Raw genomic sequence first — 20174 nt, forward strand, 5'->3', positions numbered from 1 at the left:
GATGCTGCATGCGCAACATGTCCTACTGTTACCTACAAATTACAACTACATAGATGGGAGTGGATACTCATACATGAATGATCATACAAATAAGAGAAGTGTGGGCTTGGGGGAGAGAAGTGTGGACCTGTACACCCTGTCCTTTCCCCTATGGCTGCAGTATTAACTGTCAACCTGCCTTTCCGCCTCACGCCACTTTGTCCTACCTCTCTGCAGCACCCAACTGAAAGACAACAATAGACTGTCCACTATTTCTGCATCTACATAGATAGTTTTCACGTAGTGCCTAAAAGAGGCAGTCCCAGCTTAGTTTTGACTTCGCCAGTCAGGGTTCAGAAAGGCATTTGTAATAGGAATCCGGTTCTGCTATGGCAAATCTGCAGGAATCTAATGGTATCGATATAGCTTTCTCGATCAGCAGATTAGGCAAGGGAATGACAAAGACTTGGCAGACTCGGATGGTGATTTGTTGGCTGAAGAACTTGGGCCGTTGCTAGACGGTGATGAGATGGGCAAATGTCGTAGGATGTCAGTCGAAGAACTGGTCCTAGGCCCGAATTTGCCTCAGCCAGAGGCTCATGTTTCATGCTCACAACCTGATGGGTCTCTTCAGTTCATGCTAGACACTGCCAATCATTTTATGTCGGATTATGTCCATTGTAATGAGGGTAAAGCCAACTCATTACAGGACGGGGATCAAGTAGTTGCAGTCATGGGAACCGACCTAGTCTTACAACAGATTGCTGCTTTCCATGAGAGGGCAGCCATCTTTTATTTTACTGGAAGAACTCCTTTGATCACTAGAATTCGTGCTTGGTTGCAGTCCATGCTTGTCAGTTTTGAACAGTGCTCAGATGATGCTTTAGGGCATATGCGGGCCCCCCTGGTTGAAGAGAGTTATGATGGTCCAAAGGGGTTCTTTGAGGTTCTTTTTCGTTCCGTGGAAGTACGGACTCTTATTATGCAACGCATTCCTTTGTTTATGGATGCGTAGCTAGTTCATGTGGTCCCTTGGAGACCAATGGCTGAGTTTCAGGAGGTGCTGAGACAAGCATGCCCAATTTGGGTAGAGGTGGTTGATCCCTGCACATCTCTGGAGACTCCTCTCTCTAGTTTTGAGAACCCTTGGGGAGGTTTTGGTGGAACCTCGGCTGGCTTCCCGCAATCGGAATAGGGCATGTATGCTTTGGGATACAGGAAAACCTCGCCCGACAAAAAATTGTTTTCAGGTTTGAGGGTTACAAACGTTGGTGCATGAGTTGAAATGGGGTACTATTTCAGATGTGGCCAGTTGGGCCATTTCATTTCGGAATGCGACAAAAATATGGAGGTAGTGCAATGCCCTATGGATCTAAACATGGAAATGCAAGACCACCTCCCTCAGCAGATGATTTAGAAGCCAATTAGCTGATCCAGAGAAACTCTCCCAACATGGTCGTGATGAAGGCAAGAAGGATGTTTCCCACGTTGGTGGGGAGCGTGCTTCGTTTGTGGGTAGGTGGAATTTGTCTCCTCAAGAGGATTCTTAGGTCACTACGGTTCGTCATAATGCCAAACAGGATTCTCACTTGACTCCTACCCATCCTCTGCCGCCCCAAATCACTTACACCTTTCAAAGCAGAGGTAGGGGATTTTATACGAAACTTCAATCTTCGCGTGCTCCAGCAGTGGAAGATAAAAGGTCTTCTGATTCTGCTTTGCGCTTCGATGCGCATGGGAGGCTTGTGCCTCCTCGGGATATTTTCTGTTCCCAACAACTGCAAATTCCTTTCTGTGTTTCGATTGCAGGTTTGCAAAGGGCAGGTCTTGTAGATGCTATCCGAAGTGAAATGGAGATATTCCAGGCTACCAAGGCTATTGATGTAAAAGGGAAAGGGAAAGTGGTGGCTCAGTAGTTTTTCTCATCTGTGATTGATCATGAAAGTTGCTATGTGGAATGTGAAAGGTATTTCTTCGGGCAACAAGCAGTATTGGTTGTGGAAAGTTGTGTTAGCTGGAAATTGGGATGTTTTTTGTGCTGTGAAGCATAAACAGCACGCTTTGGCTAGATCTTCTTATGTATACAAGGATTATGCAGTTTTTTTTTGTGGTCGAGCTCCGCATAAATTGGGAGTTATGTTGACTGTCAAATCCTCCTTGCAACCATCATTGGTTTCTCAAGATCCTTGTGGCTGATTTGTGATTCTGGAAATCATTTATGAGGGAGAGGTTTTGTGGTTTGTAGGCATGTATGCTCCTTCTATTGCAAGGGAACGTCGTCATCTTTGGGATGACCTACACTGCCTTGCCGTGGCTCGTCAAGGCTTTGTTATGGGTGATTTTAATGCGTGTGTTTCTGGGGATCAAGCGACTTCTCATTCTACTATGGATGGTCCTGAGCGACAAGCTTGGGATGCTCTTGCAGCGGTATCTTTGAAACAGGACATGTGGTCGTGGATGTATCCATCACAAGCCGCATATACTTATCGTTCTTTTCACCATCCAAATACCAAGGCCATACTAGATACGATCTACATTTGCCAGAGTGACTATTTTCTTCTTGCAGCCATTGCTATGTGGGTGGAAAGACAACATGTTTTGTCATATCATTACCCTTTGGTCTTGGAAATGAGCCACAGACTTCTTCATGCATTTAAGGCTCTCCTTGCTCGTTTGCCTCTTCAGTTTAATCAATCTTTTTTGCAACAAAACCAGTTTTTAGAAGGTGTTCAGCAACTGATAGCTTCTTTTAGCTCGAGGATCCTATCTAGAGAGATGGAAGCATGGGCGGTTTTTAGGGATAATGCACGAGCATTATCCTGACAATATGGTATTTAGCATGCTTCCTCTTTTCAAACTGAATTGTAGCATGCCCAATTTGGCTCATTCATTGTCTATGTGTCAAACTAGGGATTCCAATGATGACTTGCTCACATGCATTGAATGGTTGAAAGGCAGGGTTCAATCTCTTCAGGAAGAGAAATATGCAAAATACAAACTGCTAGCCAAAGCCGAAGCTTTACATGATAATAACTGTCAAACTCATCAATTTTTTGCTCGTTTGCATCAGAAATATGCCCGGGAAAATATTGTGCACTAAGGATGAGCAAGGTGATATGGTGACTGATCCTGCCTTAACATTCGAATGACTGTTGACTTTTATAGGTCCTTGTTGGGTCTACAAGAGATTCTTTCTGATGCTGTTCTCTCTACTTGAACATATATTTGTAACCTGGTTAGTAATCAGGTCAAACCAGAATGGGTGAACTTAATCGAGACTGATATTTCAAAAGATGAAGTGGAAGAAGTGTTGTCCCACTTGCCTTGAAGGAAAAGTCTTGGATGGGATGGGCTTCCTAATGATCTGTCTTCAGCCCATGTGGAACTCCTTAAGGACCCATTAACTCGCTTGTGTAAACAAGTGTGGAATTCCGGTATGATGCCTTGAGATTGGAAGATTGCTGTCATTAGGTTGTTGCATAAGGTTCCTTCTCCAACCTCTTTGAAACAATGGAGACCCATTTCTGTTATGGGGCTGTTATATAAAATCTTTTCCAAAATAATTACCAACACATTGCAAAAAGTATTTCCGCACCTTGTTCATCCACGTCAATACAGTTTCATTAAAGATCGGAATATAATGCACAACATTTTGAATGTTCAACTGGGAATTGATTATGCCAAAGTTTCTAGCCAACAGCTTGTTATGCTGCAATTGGATATTGAGAAGGCATTTGATCATGTTAGCTAGTCATTTTTGTGGCAATTAATGTCCACAATCGTCTTATCTCGATCTCTTCAGTAAGGTTGTCCTCTCAGCCCTTTGTTGTTTGCTTTGGTAACTCACCCCACGCTTTCATTATTGGATAAGTTAGTAGCTCAATTGAGATAGTTGGGTTATCTCTTCCCTATGGTGACCAGCTTGTGGGTCCATCTTTGGCAGATGATTCTTTTATGTTCCTCAAGGCTGATTGCACTAATGTTAATCAGGCAATGGTGGCGTGAAATCTTTTTGCTTTGGCATCAGGTTTTCATATTAATACTTAGAAATCTACCCTTCTCTCCTATATGGAGAATGATCTGCACGCCTTAGGCTGGAATGGAATTGTGATCCCAAGGGGCAATATAACAAAACACTTGGGATATCCTATTGATGTGGAGGTAGCTCCCTGTGCCTTGCTGGATTGGATGGCCTCATGATAGGTTCATATACTAGAAATCTCAGAGCTAGCCTCTACATGTCAGACTAAAAGTGGCTCAATGCATTATGATTAGTATGATTTTGTTATTTCTGCCGTTGCTTCCTTGGACTAAGAAGTCCTTTTTGGATTTGGTTCAGCCCATCAGATTCATGCTATGGAAAAAGAAAGGCAATCATTTGGATCAGGTATGGATTTTGTGGCAGCATGTGATTACTCCGAAAAGGATGGGTGTGCACCTTTGTTGGATGTTAATTTGTATATGGCTGCTTTGAGGCTATCCCTTTTGCAGAGTCTATGTATTCCGAGTCATCCTTGGTCAGATATTGCTAAATTCTTCATAGAAAAGACAGGTATCTCTCATGGTAACACGGTTATTCATGCTTCCTGGTAGCATAAGCTTAATTCCACGAGGCCTATTAAGGTCTCCTAGTCTTTTCTCCTTTCTCATTTGATTGCATCTTAGCAGAAGATGCTACATTTTGCAATTTGGCGCTCTCCTGATATTCGCAAGGAGGAAAACTCGTTGCAAGGGGAAATATTGACTTCCTCAAGGTTGTTGGATTGGCCACAAAAAGATTTGCAACGAGAGAAGTTTAATCGGATGGCTCAGTTGGGGTTCAAGACAGTCCTTGACGGTGTTATTCCTAGGCAGCCCGTCTTTATTCTTTCCGGTATATTCGTCAGTACTTTAGGCTGCCTCGTGGATATAGTGATATTTGGTCATCCATACAAGACAGTCTTCAGAGGTTCTCTCCTTTGCCTATGTTATAGCCATTATATCCATGGCGTGACTAGATGTTTGTGCTTCCTAATGATTTTGAGAAAAGATCAGCTAATCAGATATATCATCAGATGGTGGAAACCAAGAGATGGGTCACTAGAAAAGTTAATAAATTATGGCATCTTCAGGATAGCAAAAAGAAGTGGCGGGAAAGATTTATCCTGCTAGAAGTCTAAGGTTCCGTATCAAGGTAAAGTGTTCATGTGGAGGCTGATCATTGGGGGTCTTCCAATAGGAGATGTGCTCCGTGCCCGAAAGATCTTTGCAGGTCGTTGTGTTGTCTGCACTACATGTGATGAGACATTGCTTCACCTCTTTGTCTCTTGCCCTGTTGCGTGACAGATCTGGAGTTTCATTTCCGGAGTGTGGTCCTCGGTGACTCAGCACCACATACCAGCTCATTCATGGATTATGGGAAATATGTCCTCTATGTCTACTTTGCATTTAGATTGTTCCTACCTTTTCCATTTCCTTAGATGTACAACCCTGTGGCATATATGGCATACTCGGAATGCCTTTATTTTTGATTCAGCATCGGGCATCCATGGGCATGTGGCCCATGTGCATGGATTAGTGCGTGGATTAGTGTATGGTAAATCTCTTCTAGGATGTCAACTGACCTAGTTCTTCCAGATATTGTTGCTCCCTGGATGGCTATTATTCGCTCTACTCCAGCTATTCTTTCTGTGTGATTTATTAGTGCTACTCATGTAATAGGTTGTTCAGGTTGTTCTAATAGCCTATAGGCCTCATGTAAATATCTCCAAAGTAAGAGAGCATATGTCTATTAGCTCTATACTGACCTAATGGTCTAATGTAAATATTTACTACTTAATTCAATTATCTTCATGAAAAAAAAAAGAGGTGTGAGAAGCTTGAGAGAGAGAGAGAGGCTTGGGGGAGAGAGAAATAAGAAAGAAAGAATTTAAAAAAAGAAAGGAGAAGGAAAAAAGAAAAAGTTGTAGGCTTGAAGAAGAGTGGCCAAAAAGTGCCTATTTTTTCGTACTAAATGGTAAGAATATGTACTGCACTGTACCATACGGATCAATCTGTACTACGTATGGAGACAACCCTAATGTAAGTAGAGCACTATGATACATCAACCTTCTCCTTTGGGACTCTACCATTGAAACTGGCCTTCGATGTCAACCAAAGAATAGTAGAATATAAACCTTCCAAACACAATGATATGAAAACATTATATCAGAAAATTAATAAAATACTCACGACAAGCTAGAAAGCTCCTACTCAATGGCTACAACACCTACTAGCTTCAAAACATGGCACTCCTTACAATATTTCTTTGTGATTATGGAAGAGGAGCTTTACAAGTGTGTAATGTACTAGCATGTTATCACATGCCACACTAGTACTTTACACATGTGTAAAGTACTAGTGTGTCATCACATGCCAAACGTGTGGAGAAATACCCTACCATAGAAACTCAAACACAATTGTACGACAATAGCACAAACTAATAAAAGAACATAGCATTAGGGTAACTCAGAGACAATGGAGACAATGAACGCAATGAATAAGAAACTGAATGGATCTAAATAGAATACAATGCTCATGCAACAAACACACTATGTACTAAAGGTATATTGACCCCTAACTCCCGTGTCTTGAGGACCGGGGTAGAGAATATGAGCTGGAGAGTATATTGTACTCTGATGGATCCCAAATCACAGCAAAGCAGCCACCGTCTTTGTTTGGCAGCAGCAAACACAGCAGTAAGAAGCTGGATCAGTGTTAGACATGTAAAGGAGAGAGAAAATCTGCAAATGCAGCATGATGGTGATGATGTGGCAGGATGGTGGCAGCCTGATCAGCAAAACACAGATCTGAGATGATGTGGCAGTTAGGACAGCAGTCAGTTGATCAAAATGCAGCCCTAGGAGATGTCGCCAGCAGTAGATGAAGTGTTAGATGTAGCAAGCATAGTCACTAGCTGGTTGCCATGCTGTAAACGCAGCCTTCAAGTGAAGGTGGACAGCAGGCAGCAGCAGAATGAGAAGAGGACAACGAGAAGGCTGCAAACAGGTACCAGATGATAGTAGACAGTGTGGAGCAGCTTTGGCTGAGATGTCCTCCATGAATGGGGTGCGGGCTATAGCACTTGTAATCTACAAAAACGAAATTGACCGAGTGGGAGAGCAGTCTGTCTATTCCATAGAACCTTTGGCAATTTGACTTTTGGAGAAGACAAGAGAATAGTTTTAGGCCTAGTAATATTTTGCACTTCTTATGATTTATGGCACCTAGGAGTATAACAATAGGTAGCTGATTGTGAGTAGCTAGACACCCAGTTGCTTTTCCAAGATGCAGGTCAGCTGAAGAGATTCAAATGCAGTATTTGTGATTGCCCTACAGCTCAAAAGGATTGGGAGCTCCTACACTAGTATTCCATGGCACTCCTGGCATGACAAAAGTGACTTGGGAAGCAGTAGCATGGGCCAATGATAGATCCCACCAGCTATCCAGCACTGGTTTAGACGTAATCTTCGCCCATCTTTGGTAGACTTTTGGAGGGACAAGACAATTCCTAAGAAGACCTTTCTTTTCATATGGCTTATGCACATAGGAGTCTAGCAGTAGGTAGCTGGTTGGAAGTAGCCAGAGACATAGTTGCTTGTCCAAGATTTGGGTTGGGTGGGCAGAGAAGGGACTGAAACACAGTATTTGAGATTGCCCTAGAGCTCCAAAGAAAGGCCCCAGACTAGTATTATACCATGGCACTAATGGCATGACGATAGTGACTCAAGAAACAGCAGCATGGGTCATGGACAAAGGACCAACTTGTGAATATGAGGACTTTCAGGGGAGCATATCTACCCACTAGCAGACTGACAAACAGACCATTGTCCAACTCCAGATTTTTCTCGAACAAAGTGGACAGTAGGCCATTATCAATATGGGAGATCATTGGTAGCATCATATGTGGTACATCTGGATGAGGAGATGCAGTGAGGCAATAGGGTGGAAGCATACCCCTGTTTCAGCAACACCTTCTCACATTTGAACAGAGATTATTCGCTCTCTCAGAGGTAGAGGGGAGAGACAGAGACTACATGGAAATGCTGATCCATGAGCAGGAGGTGAGAGGCTTTCCTTTGTACTTAGAAGATTGGCACCTTCTTTCATCTAGGAGCCCCCCATGTGATTTGGTATTACAATCTGCCTCATTGTGTTATTCCATTAGCTTGTGCTCGACTTTTTCTTGCATAGATAACCAAGGAGTCTCTTCCCGTGGCTCCTTCATATTATTATTCTCCATGATGAGGAATTCCGAACTATTGTACTCATTAATTTACTTGGTGATAATTTTCACTGGGGGGGCACAATAGAACTCTCTCTTCTTAGGGGAAAAAGCTGATTTCAGTTAACCAACTCAAAACCCAAAACTGGGGAAAAGAGTAAATAAGAGACCAGTGAATGGCCTCATCATAGACATGTTGATGACTAATATTGTGTCTTAGTAGATAAATCAAAAGGGGGACCAAAAAAGACTACCAAGATCCCAAGAAAGATAGAAGCTGTTTTACTATCACACCTTAAAGGCCAAACATGTTAAAAGAGCATAGATTCTATTTCTACTCTTGCAGAAGTAACTTGTGTGTTCTGGGATTGGTTGTGCGCTATGTTGCATCTTTACTTGCATGCAACTTACATAATCTCAAAAGATGGGCAATCTGGGTTTGCACTGATGTAAAGAATCTCTGGATGATGAACTGTACTTCCATTTCTCCTTACTAAACATGGGAGCTGTGGCTTTACTTCAAATCTAGCACAGTTTAAAAACATGACAGATTCCCCTTAGCAGAGCCAAAAACTTAGCCGCATTACAAAGCACAAACGTACATTTCTATGGACTGCAGAGTCAGCAAATGTCTAAGACAAGTTGGAGCAGACATAAAATGTATGCATTCACACAAACACAAGACTTAACATCTGTTTTGTCGTTGAGAAATAGTTTGAGAAAGCAATATTGCAAGCAGCTCTGCATTGTGATGTATTATTAGGAAGAGAACCCCTTCTAAATAAGATAAATGCTTAAACAGCATACGCAGATGCAGAAGAGGAATGCTCTCACATCAAAATACAAGTTAACCCATTTCAACTTCTGTATTCAAATGACCAAACATATTACATGCCAAGAGTATAACACACCTAAAGATGCCTATATAGTAGAAATCTCTTACATTTATATGATTGAAAATATGAAAGCTTACTTTCAGATAAACAAGTGCATCTTCAAACTGCTTATTGACAAAGAAGTATGAAGCCATACTTTGACGACCAGGGATTGTGTCACACTCACTAGCTGACGATCCAACTAGTTGAAAAAGGTGTTGAGCTTGCTGAATAAGCTCCTCTGAATTGATTTCTTGCCCAAAACTTACCAATGTTACTGCTTTAATGATACATTCCTGTGGGGTAGTTGGCTCCAGTTTCCTGACAACCTCGTATGCTTGTTGTAGCTCTATTAATCAGCCAAAATACAAATTTGGGAAAAGATAATAATGAGGTAAAAAGCTATTTAAAAATATCATGACAGATATATTGGAGCATGCATTAAATCGTTTTATTAAATGCTGCCTTTCTGACTAAAATTTCTGGCTTGTATAGTTTCCTTGCGAAACGATTATGAGAAAAGACTTTAAAGGCCTCTAACTTCTTTTACAAAGGGAATGATTGACTAAAATAGTACCATTATTACGTAAGTGATAGATAACAAGGTTGAGCTGAGCTTCAGCAAAAATATCCATCAAGCATGGAAGTACCTTCAGCATGAACATGCACACAAAAAGCATTTTAATATTCCCCTCTAGCATTTGTGCGCAATTTAGTTGCAAAAGAAAGTTTGCTTTGTAGTGTGAATTCCTAATTTTTTAAAGCTAGCTGTGACACTTAGACATAGAAAGAACGGAAGTACTTACATCAATGCAACATTTATTGTGCACCACACAAGGTCCCAAAAAATTGAGAGAGAGAGAGAGAGAGAGTATATTAACGTCTCTAAAAGGCCAATGTGGCCTATGAGACCAAAGCAATACATACAATGATGGTGTGTTTCTCATCTGGAACGAGAAAAGATGAAAAACCTGCCTATAAGACCGAAAAAATGAAATAGTGTCCTATAAAAGAGAAACATATCAATGATCTAAAAGTGAAAGTAGAAAAAGGAAAACTCTCCATCAATGATATGTTTGTCCTCTAAAGGAGGTGTATCTCTGCATGGCTGAGGCGTCTCGGCATCTGTCTCCTGCGGCGCTCAATGATGGCTTTAATTTGTCAGTGGTGTGGATGTCTAGGCCTTCGTCCGGGTGGACGTGGGAGCCTAGACCGGCTAAGTGCCACTGCTCTATCCAAAGGGACACCTACAGAAGATGAGGTCCAATGATGATGTACTCCTGTAGGCTGTGTGGCAGTAATAGTGGTATCTATCAGACTCTGTCGTGTATCAGTGAAAAAGTCAGTGACTGCTCTCTGTCTATGTGAGCCGAGCTGTGGGGGCCTCCTACTCCGTAGAATTGTTGCTTTGCGCCTCTGGAGCTCCAAGAGGAAGAATCCCAAGCATCTCTGATCCTCAAACTGCATGATCCGTCTCAGGGGTCCAAAACCCTCTCGAAACAAACAGTGGTATCTACCTTGTATATCATAATATACAATGCATCGGCAGATGTAGTGTTCCTCTGTCTCTAGCTCTCTGTCGCATAGTGGGCATATGCGTTCCTCTGTCTGTATACCCTTCCATCTGCCTGTCTCAATCCTCAGGTGGTGGGATGAGGTGCGGATCTGACCAATAACTGTGTGTAGTCCATGAGGCAGCTGTGTGTCCATGTAATTGGGTCGGGTGATGAAACCATCCTTAGATACCTGAAGGAAGTGGGTCTGGTAGTGTGCCATCCTCGTGCCATGGGGGGAGGGGGGTCGAATCCAGGTCTTCTCCGTATCTAACTTCAATATGTATGCTCTGATCACATGGTTTAGCTCTGATCGGCTTAGGTCAATCCAGGCTATAGTCAAAGGGGGGTAGTCTGTCAATCTACAGCCCATGTAGATTCATCCATGTACTCATCTGAGCATACCAACAATGTCTGTCATCACCATCTGCTGCTAGTTGTCTAGAAGAGGCCACGGCTAGCCGTGGGTATCTATCTTGGGGGAGCTCCCATAGTCTATGTATGAAAGTCACTGCCTGGACCAAGGCCTCAGCCATCATGGGTGATGCTCCCAACTCAGCTCTGATAATCTCATGTGAGGTTGAGCTCTTTGCTCGTATCATACGTGAGATCATCATGACCAATGGTCTTTCCATATGCTCCCACCCGTCATAGTATTCCTTCTCTGGTCCATCCTGGTCTCCCAAAGGCTGTCTCATGTGAAAGAGACTCAGACCCCAAATAGCTGCCCCATATAGGAGTGTGGGTGTAACCAGGGTGTCAAAAAGCCACAATTTGGTGCGTGGCTCATGAAATTGTATGTGAGCACATTGCCTCTCCAATGCACCTAAGGCTGCATATGCTTTTGCCAAGCAAGCCTCTGATGTCTCTCTCCAAGAGAACTGTGGTCCCTTCAATGTGACCCCCAAATAGACATACCGCCTAACCATCTCCACTAGCTCTCCATCAAAAGTTAATTGGTTCCCAGCTCTTGTCACCCAAGCAGCTGAGGTGTTAAATACCATAACTTTAGTTTTCCCAAGGTTCACCTTAAGATCTCTATCTCTGCAAAAAGCTGATAATGCATCCAAATATCTTTAAGTCCCTCAGGTGAGTCAAATATAAGTACAATATCGTCAGCATAAAGCAGCAATGGTATCAGCACTCCAGTTAGGCTGGCTCCGGCTCCACCAGTTCTGTCCACATATTCTGAAATTTCATCTATGTACAACCCAAATAGTGTCGGTGAAAGTGGACAGCCTTGTTTCACCCCAATGGTGCTATTGACTGTATCTAGGATGCCCTCAGGTGTTCATACTCTGCCCGTCACTATCTCATGCAAGGCATAGATACTCCACTGTATCTCTATAGGCACATCAATGTTTTGCATTCTTCTCATGAGTCTAGCATGTGGCACTGTGTCAAAGGCCTTGCGAATGTCCACAAAACAGCAATAGATCTTTTTCTTGAATGCCTTGCCTTCTTCGATGATTGCCCTCAATGTAAAGATATGGTGTAGAGTTGTATATCCCCTCCTGAAGCCAGCCTGGCCTTTTGATCTCAGGCCATGCATCTCGGCCCATTCACTCAATGCTTGTTCCACGGTAGAGCCATATATTTTGGCCAGCATGTGTCCAATCATGATAGTTCGATAGTTACTAGGTAGCACGGGGTCTCCACTCTTAAAGAGCGGCACAATAATATGGTATGACCAACAGGTTGGAAATCCCTCACAAACTGCCCTATTAAAGATGTGAGCCAGCGTTGGTGCCAAGATATCACAAGCATGCGCGAAGGGTTCAGCTACTAAACCATCATGATCTTGGGCTTTTCCATTTTTCAGTTTCCATATGGCATTCCTCACTTTTTTTTCTGTGAAAAATCTGCAATTTGCTAGTCTTGAGGTTGAGGGGAGTGGCATAGGCTCTTGGCCAGGAACATCATAGAGTGTGCAAGCATATCCATGCCAATCATCCGGTCTAGTAATCTGTGGGGGTGGCTGGTTCTCATGCATCTTTTTCCATGCTCTCTTGCTGTCCTGTCCCAAGAACATGGAATACATTTCTGTTTCTAGTCTGCTCAAGTATTCCCGCTTCTTTTTGCGTACCAATCGTCTGAAGAGTGTTCGAGCATGCTTATGTGTACATATGCTAAGTGCCACCTCTCGCTGAAAATGTGCTCGTGTCTCTCTACACTCGTCATCATACCAGCCATTCTGTGGGGCATTACCTCGTGGAGGTTTATCTGACGGTGTAGTGTGTGGGAAAGCGTAGGCTGCTGAAGTTGTACATATGCTAAGTGCCACCTCTCGCTAAAAACGTGCTCGTGTCTCTTTGCACTCATCATCATACCAGCCATTCTGTGGGGCATTACCCCGTGGAGGTTTATCTGACGATGTAGTGTGTGGGAAAGCGTAGGCTGCTGAAGTGTGTATTATCTCGGCCAACTGTCCTGTAAACTCATCCAGAGAGGCCTCTGTGTCTAGCTCCCTCAATGCATCTCACACAGTAGTGTTGTATATGAGAGAGAGAGAGAGAGAGAGAGAGAGAGAAGATAGATAAGATAAGAACTATTAACGTCTCTAAAAGGCTAGAATGGCCTATGAGACCATAACCAATACAACTGGTATCATCATCTCTCATCAGAGAAGAAGAGATAGAGATAAATGTGTAGGTCTACATGGTGGATTGGGATGAGAATTATGAGAAATATGGAAAATTGAAAAATCTGAAAAAGCTGAAAAAACTAGGTTTAAAAAGATTAAAAGAGTGTAGAGTATCTCCTCCTCAATCTATGGAATCCACCAAGACTCTGCAAGCTACCTCCAACTGAGTCAACAAGCCAATCTGCATTTGTAACGAGCAGTCATGATGCGAATGTGACGCATATGGGCATGCCTATGTCACCGAGTAGGTACTTTAGGGCATCGTACTTTGCGTAATGCTGTAGCTCTATCAACTATGATGCTGCCTGATGATGTCCCTCGATGACGCCTATCAATAGGAGATGTAGTGTTTGGAGTGGCAGCGGCTAGGGGTTCAGCTACACTAAAAAAGTCTGTAACTACTCTCTGGAGGGGTGGATGAGGCTGGGGTCACCTCCTATCCTATAACAATACTACTCTGTGCCGTTGGAGCTCCAATAAGAAAAGACCCAAACATCTTTGGTCCTCATAGTCCATCACCCGTCTTAGTGGTCCAAAGCCCTCCTTAAAGAGGCAATGATAGTGGCCTCGGATATCATAGTATACAGTACATCTGCAGATGTAGTGCTCCTCTGTTTCTGGCTCCCATCCACAAAGCTGGCATATCCTCTCCTTGGCTGCAATATGGCCCCATCGACCTGTCTCAATCAACAATTGATGTGATCAGGTGCAAATCTAACCAATAGCAACTCGGAGTCCATGGGAGAGTTGAGCATCCATGTATCTCGGCCTCACTATGAAACCATCGTGAGAGAGTTGCAAGAAGTGGCATTGGTATTGTGCCCTTTTCGTGCCTAATGGGAAAGGGGGCTTGGACCAAGTCCTTCCTGTCTCCATTTTAGTGATATCTGCTCTGATCACACTATTTAGCTCTACACGACTGAGACTCAAAGTTGGGCAATCAAGGCTGTAATGAAACGGTGGCAGTCTATCTGTACTCATGCCATGTAAGTTCAGCCACGTGCTCATCTGTGCATACTAACACTGTCTATCTCCCTCTGTTGCAAGCTGATTTGAAAACTCCAGGGCTAGTCTAGGGTATCAATCTTCAGGGAGCTGCCATATCCTCTGGAGGAAAGTAATTGCTTGGAATAATGCCTCAACTACCACGGGTGCAGCGCCCAATTCTGCTCAGATGATCTCCTGTGCTACCAAGGCTTTTGCCCTTATCATGCGTGCTATCATCATGACTAGTGGTCTTTCCATATGTTCCCAACCATCGTAATGTTGTGCTTCCCATCCATCACAGTCCATAAGTGGCATCCATCTAGTATGATAAAGGCTTGGGCCCCAAATGGCTGCCCCATAGAGTAGTGTGGGCATAACTAAAGTGTCAAAAAGCCACAATTTGGTACAAGGCTCTTGAAACTGTATGTGTGCACACTACCGCTCTAGGGTATCCAAAGCTGCATATGCCCGTGCAAGCCTAGCCTCTGAAATTTCCTTCCATGAAAACTGCGGCCCTTTGAAAGTGACCCCAAGGTATACATCTTGTCTAACCATTTTCACAGACTGACCGTCATACATAAAGTGATGCTCTGAACATGTCACCCAAGCTGCCGAGGTGTTAAAGACCATAATTTTAGTCTTTCCAAGATTAACCTTGAGACCTTTATCTTCATAGAACACATGCAATGCATCTAGATGTCGTTGTAGTCCCTTGGGTGAATTTGAGATAAGCACCATATCATCTACATATAACAAAATTGGTATCAATACCCCAGCCAAGCTGGCTCCCATACCACCCCATCTCTGTATGTAATCAGAAATCTCATCAATGTACATGTTTGGAAAGGAGAGAGCGGATAGCCTTGCTTTACACCAATCGTGCTAGACACTGAGACTGTTGTACCTCCAGGCACTCGTACTCTCCCTGTTACAGTTTCATACAATGCATAAATACACCCTTGCATGTCCTTTGAGACCCCAATGGCTCGCAACCTTTGCATGCTTGCACGTGGTACAATATCAAAAGCCTTGCGAAAATCCACAAAACAACAATAGATTTTTTGTCTCTGTGATTGTCCCTCCTCAATCAAGGCCCTTAGCGTGAATATATGGTCTAGCGCGTTGTAACCATGGCAGAAGCTAGCTTGTCTTGCAGAATGTATTTTCTTTGTTTCAGCCCACCAACTCAACTCATGCTCCACAATAGAGGCATATATCTTTGCTAGCATATGGCCAATCATAATAGTACCGTTGTTGTTAGCGACCGATGGATCTCCACTCTTAAAAATCGGCACTATTGTGTGGTCACACTGACTTACTGGAAACCCCTCACATACGGCTCTATTGAAGAGATTCGCCAAGATAGCGGCCAATGCATAACATGCATGTGCAAAATGCTCTGCCACAAGGGCATCTTGAACATGTGCGTTCACATTCTTCAACCTCCAAATGGCATATCTCACCATCTTTTCCGTAAAGAAACCACATTGTATTGGCCTAGAGTTTGATGGACAGGGTATTTGCTCTTGTGATGGGACATCATACAATGCCCTAGCATGTTCATGCCATACCATAGGTGATGTCAACTGAATTGGGGGTTGTCTCCCATGAAATTTCCTCCATGCCTTCTTGCTATCTCTGCTCAAAAAGCGCTGATACATCTCTGACTCTAGTTTGGCTAAATAATCTCTCTTCTTTTTCCACACAAAACGACAAAAGATATTCCTTGCGTGTTTGTGTGTGCATGTCTCTAGTACCATGCATTTTGAGGGGCAGTACATCTGTGTATTGCTGTAGGGCCCATCTTACATGGAAATGCCTATGAAGCTACAGCATGTAAACCTTCACATGTTTCTTATCTCTGACCACATGTTAGAGTAAATTTTAGGATCACATGGTCGACTGCTATACCAATCGTCTTATTGATATCTCAAAATGCTTAATTTCTAGGATTAACGTTGGTGAGCCCATTATATAGTCCACAACGTTGGCTCCTTTTTTGTTGTTCCAATAAGTGAAAGCATCCACCCCCGGCCATCTTAATAGACCATTCAATATAGCCAATTCGTGAGCACTTCCTAAAGCTAGCAAATGGGATCCATATGCTGTCACCTCCTTATCTTGAGATGTCCTGACAAGTCCTAGTTCATCTAATGCCAATTTCTTAAACTATTCATGTTCAGTATCATAGAAGGCGGGGACTGATCACTTCCTATTTGAGCATTAAAGTCTCCCACCTTTTTTTTTTTTGCAAATAAAGTGTAGCAAATTATATTGCTTTTGAAAAACCTGAATACAAGGAGGTGCTCATGCTCAACAGACTAGCTGGAGCTGATGCAAGGTTACAAATATATCAAGTATACAAGTCTCTCAAGGTAGTCTAGGGGGGATGGGGGCAAGAAGCCATGGAGGGGGGGTGTATCGCCAACTGGGGCTGCCTGCCTGCATCATGAAAAACAAGTCCTGGCCGCCCCAAGTACGCATGAAATGAAAATGGAGCTCCTGATCCCATCGGCCACGAAGGGAGTGGATGATGGAGGTCTAGAGCTCTGCCAAAGTCACTTGTCCTCAGAACGGTCTGCTGTGAGCTCCAGTACCTAGCGGATGGGTAGATACTCCAAATCGATCACTGCACAAGACCCATCCTTAATGATGAAGATCGTGTCCTGCATCCCGGCCTCATACAAAAGGTGACGGCCCTGGCTGAGTGCCTACCAACAAAAAGCTCCCCATGAGATACATCCCAAGCTGGGTGCTATACGGTGGAGAATGTAGCATGCTCCTCTCCACACGAGCTGCGCTACCTTACACGACCAAAGGCAGTGCTTTGGAGCTTCCAGAACCTATTGTGAATCATGTCTTGGAGGATCTCACGATAAAGAATTGCCACCCCACCTAACCCCCTGGTTCCTCTTGGTCTATGGGGTTGAGTTCTATAGACACTCTCCCATTTGTCTCCCACAACATCCAGTAATCTAGAATTTATACATTGATGTGTCTCTGTATACATAACCATATCTATCCCACGAAAAGTATCCTCAAAATAACCTACATCAAGTCTCATTGAACCATTACAATTCCAAAGGGACATCTTTAGCATCTCATAGGCCTCATACCGTCATTGTGGCCTCCGTTCTGCTATGACTACTCTACCATCTCTATACACAACATACTTGCCTTCTTTACGTGCCTCCAACACTTTTGGCATGCTAGCCCTTCTGTGCTCCAACTATGCGGGTGTGAGATCCTCATCGAGATAAATCTTTTCGCCCTTCAAAGCCTTTCTCTTTGATAAGAGGCACTTTTTCTATCCATGTCCTCAAATTTCAGCATGAGATCTGACCTCTTTTGTCATTTGGATCACGTATCCTCCAAGGTTCCATTATGCGTGTCTCATCTGCACTTATCTTAGCACAAAGTGTTTTTGCATCCTCTTGGGGGTTCCCTTTTTTAGCCCATCCCACCACACGTACACGCAATGCACAGAGTTTCCTCTTTGCTTCCTCCTCTAGTGTTGCATTCATCATTTCTACTTTTTTTTTAGGCATCCCTTTGTTTCTTTTGACTACCTCAATCCATTGTGCATTTTCATTCACTGTTTGCTAAACATTTTCTACTTTCTTTTGAGCTCCCTCTACCACATTCACCCATGTGTACATGTCTTTTTTTTAACTTTCCACCTCTTTCTTTAATTCTGGTGTGTCTAGCATTGTTGTTTGTGCATCCATCATTGACTTGTATGTCCCTAATTCATTCTCACATGACTCTAATTGCCTTTTGAGTTCAGCAATCTCCATGTCCTTGGCCACTATGCATGCAATTGTATCAATTTTCAATGCATGCATATCTGCTTTCCAAGAGTCCCAGTTATCTATCATATCCATTTGCAAGTGAGCCTTGATTTCTTTATATTTTGCATCGTCCCAACTATTAGAGCATGATTTCCCATTTGTTTCTACAGCAGCACTTAGTTCTTTCCTGAATGTCTCCTGCAATTTTTCATACATATCTTTTTGCTTTGTACCCATGTCATTCATGACTTTTTGTTGCATGTTGCCACACACTCTCATGCACGCTTTCAGGTTTGCATCCATTTTAGCATTAATTCCTTTTCCCATGTTTCATGCATTGCATTCATGTCACTTGATACCTTGTCAATCATTGGCATACATATTGCTGCTGTTGGGTATTTCACTCACACCTCACTCACGCCTACGCTCCCAGAGGAGTGTTGGTGATTAGTAGGACACTGGGGCACTTTTTACTCTTGGTAGGAGAGGTTTTTCCCCCCAAACTTATGGTATTATTTTGTATGTGCTTATGACACACACTTACGGGCACTTACCGTGTTCGGGTGTGAACACCCCCTACAACCCTAAGGTTTAAGGGTTGTACCTTGTACTTTCATCTTACACTCTTTCAATCTATTGCATTGGGTGTCGTGCTTCACTCTCACACTATCTATTGTTTTCTGTGTTGAGCTTCGATCTTGCCTTTCTCCCTCACATTTGGTATCAAAGCATTGGCTCTACTCCGCTCAACTCAAGTTCTGCCTCCGCTCAGTCTAATTCTACCCATCAACTGCTTCACCAAAAGCACTTTATTGGAAGACCACAAGAGCCCTCTGCAGCAGCTCGACTTGCTCCTTGGAGCCATCTAGCCAAATGCCTACTGCCCCGTCAGTCCAGACTGCACATGCTCCACCCGTCAGTTAGTCACCTCGCCTGGACCAATGCCCGCCTGGACCAGTCCCCCTTGTTTTGCGCTCGCCTAGACTAGCGCCCGCCTAGACCAACGCCCTTGTGTTGCGCCCACCTGGCCGCCAGCTCACCTGCGACGTCCAGCCCGACAATCCTCATGTCATCAGTCGCACGCCCCGCCAACCGTTGCCAGCTCAATCCGACTTAAGCGCCTGTCTAAAGCGCCGCCTGTACCCGACTGAACCCGCCTAACACCTACCGAAGAATTTGCGCCAGTAGTCAACCCGTTTGTGATAAACGTTTTTTTTTTTTTTCCCAGCATCAATTTCTGGAAGCAGGGGTTCCTACGCAATAGGCATAGTATTCAAAAACGTGCCTGGGACACTTCAGATGCAGATTTTTTGGGCACATTCATCAAAAATTTTGGGGCTTTCATGTTTTCTGAGGACATTGGCATACGCACTACAGTTACAGTCACAAAAAGACTATTTTGAATAAATTTTAGGCAAGAAATTTTGGGGATTTTGCTGGTACAATGTTGCTGAACACTAATTGCATATTGGACTACGTGCATTACAAATAGTTTTGACAGAGTGCACCTCTGTACACTAATTGCAGAAAGTTATTTCCTACAATTTCTAGAAATTTTCAAATTTCTGATCTGTTCCTGCTTCGACATTGCTCTTTTTCTTTTTCTTGGTAATTGATAATCATGGCAAATTAGGGAGGAGATGCCTTCACCTATGTATCCAAGGAGGACAGATTGGATGGAAATAACTATTCACTTTGGTCCTTCGTGATGAATAATGTACTTGTGGCCAAAAATCTTTGGGATTATATCAGTGGAGAAGAAGCTAGACCTGGAGTTGTGGCTCTAGCTACTCCTCCTCCAAGAGGACTTGCACAACAGGCACCTCAGTTTGCTCCACTTCAGCCACTTCTCCAAAGAACGGCAGCTCAAAAAGCATGGGATACACAGGATGCACAGGCTTTTTCATTGATTGCATTGGCAGTTCAGCAGTCAATCATCCCTCACATTCATTCAATAGCTTCTTCACGAGAAGCTTGGCTAACTTTGGAGCAGATGTTTGCAGGCAAGAATGAGACTCGCATCTCTTTCTTAAAGAAAGAGCTAGAGACATTGAAAATGGATGAAAGCGATTCTATTCAGGATCACTTGAACAAAATTTAGGA

General features: G+C 43.3%; 1 protein-coding gene across 7 annotated transcripts in view; it reads right to left on the bottom strand.

Moving 5' to 3' along the window:
• Positions 1 to 20174, bottom strand: part of LOC148025090 (uncharacterized) — a 157142-nt gene that overhangs the window by 38523 nt on the left and 98445 nt on the right. For 6 of the 7 annotated variants that reach the window (XR_015693400.1, XM_087694791.1, XM_087694790.1 and 3 more), the window contains 2 exons: positions 9674 to 9746; positions 9195 to 9445 (listed from right to left, as the gene is read on the bottom strand). The exons of the other annotated variant lie outside the window; for it this stretch is intronic. Coding sequence is in view for 5 of the 6 variants with exons in the window: in XM_087694791.1 (XP_087550917.1) it covers positions 9195 to 9445; positions 9674 to 9746 (324 nt within the window). In the remaining variant the exon portion in view is untranslated. The remainder of the gene's footprint in view (positions 1 to 9194; positions 9446 to 9673; positions 9747 to 20174) is intronic. 7 annotated transcript variants of the gene reach the window in all.

This window comes from Lygodium microphyllum, chromosome 15 (genome assembly GCF_053477565.2).
Source record: "Lygodium microphyllum isolate KBCC chromosome 15, Lygodium_microphyllum_v1.1.10, whole genome shotgun sequence".
NCBI lineage: Eukaryota > Viridiplantae > Streptophyta > Polypodiopsida > Schizaeales > Lygodiaceae > Lygodium > Lygodium microphyllum.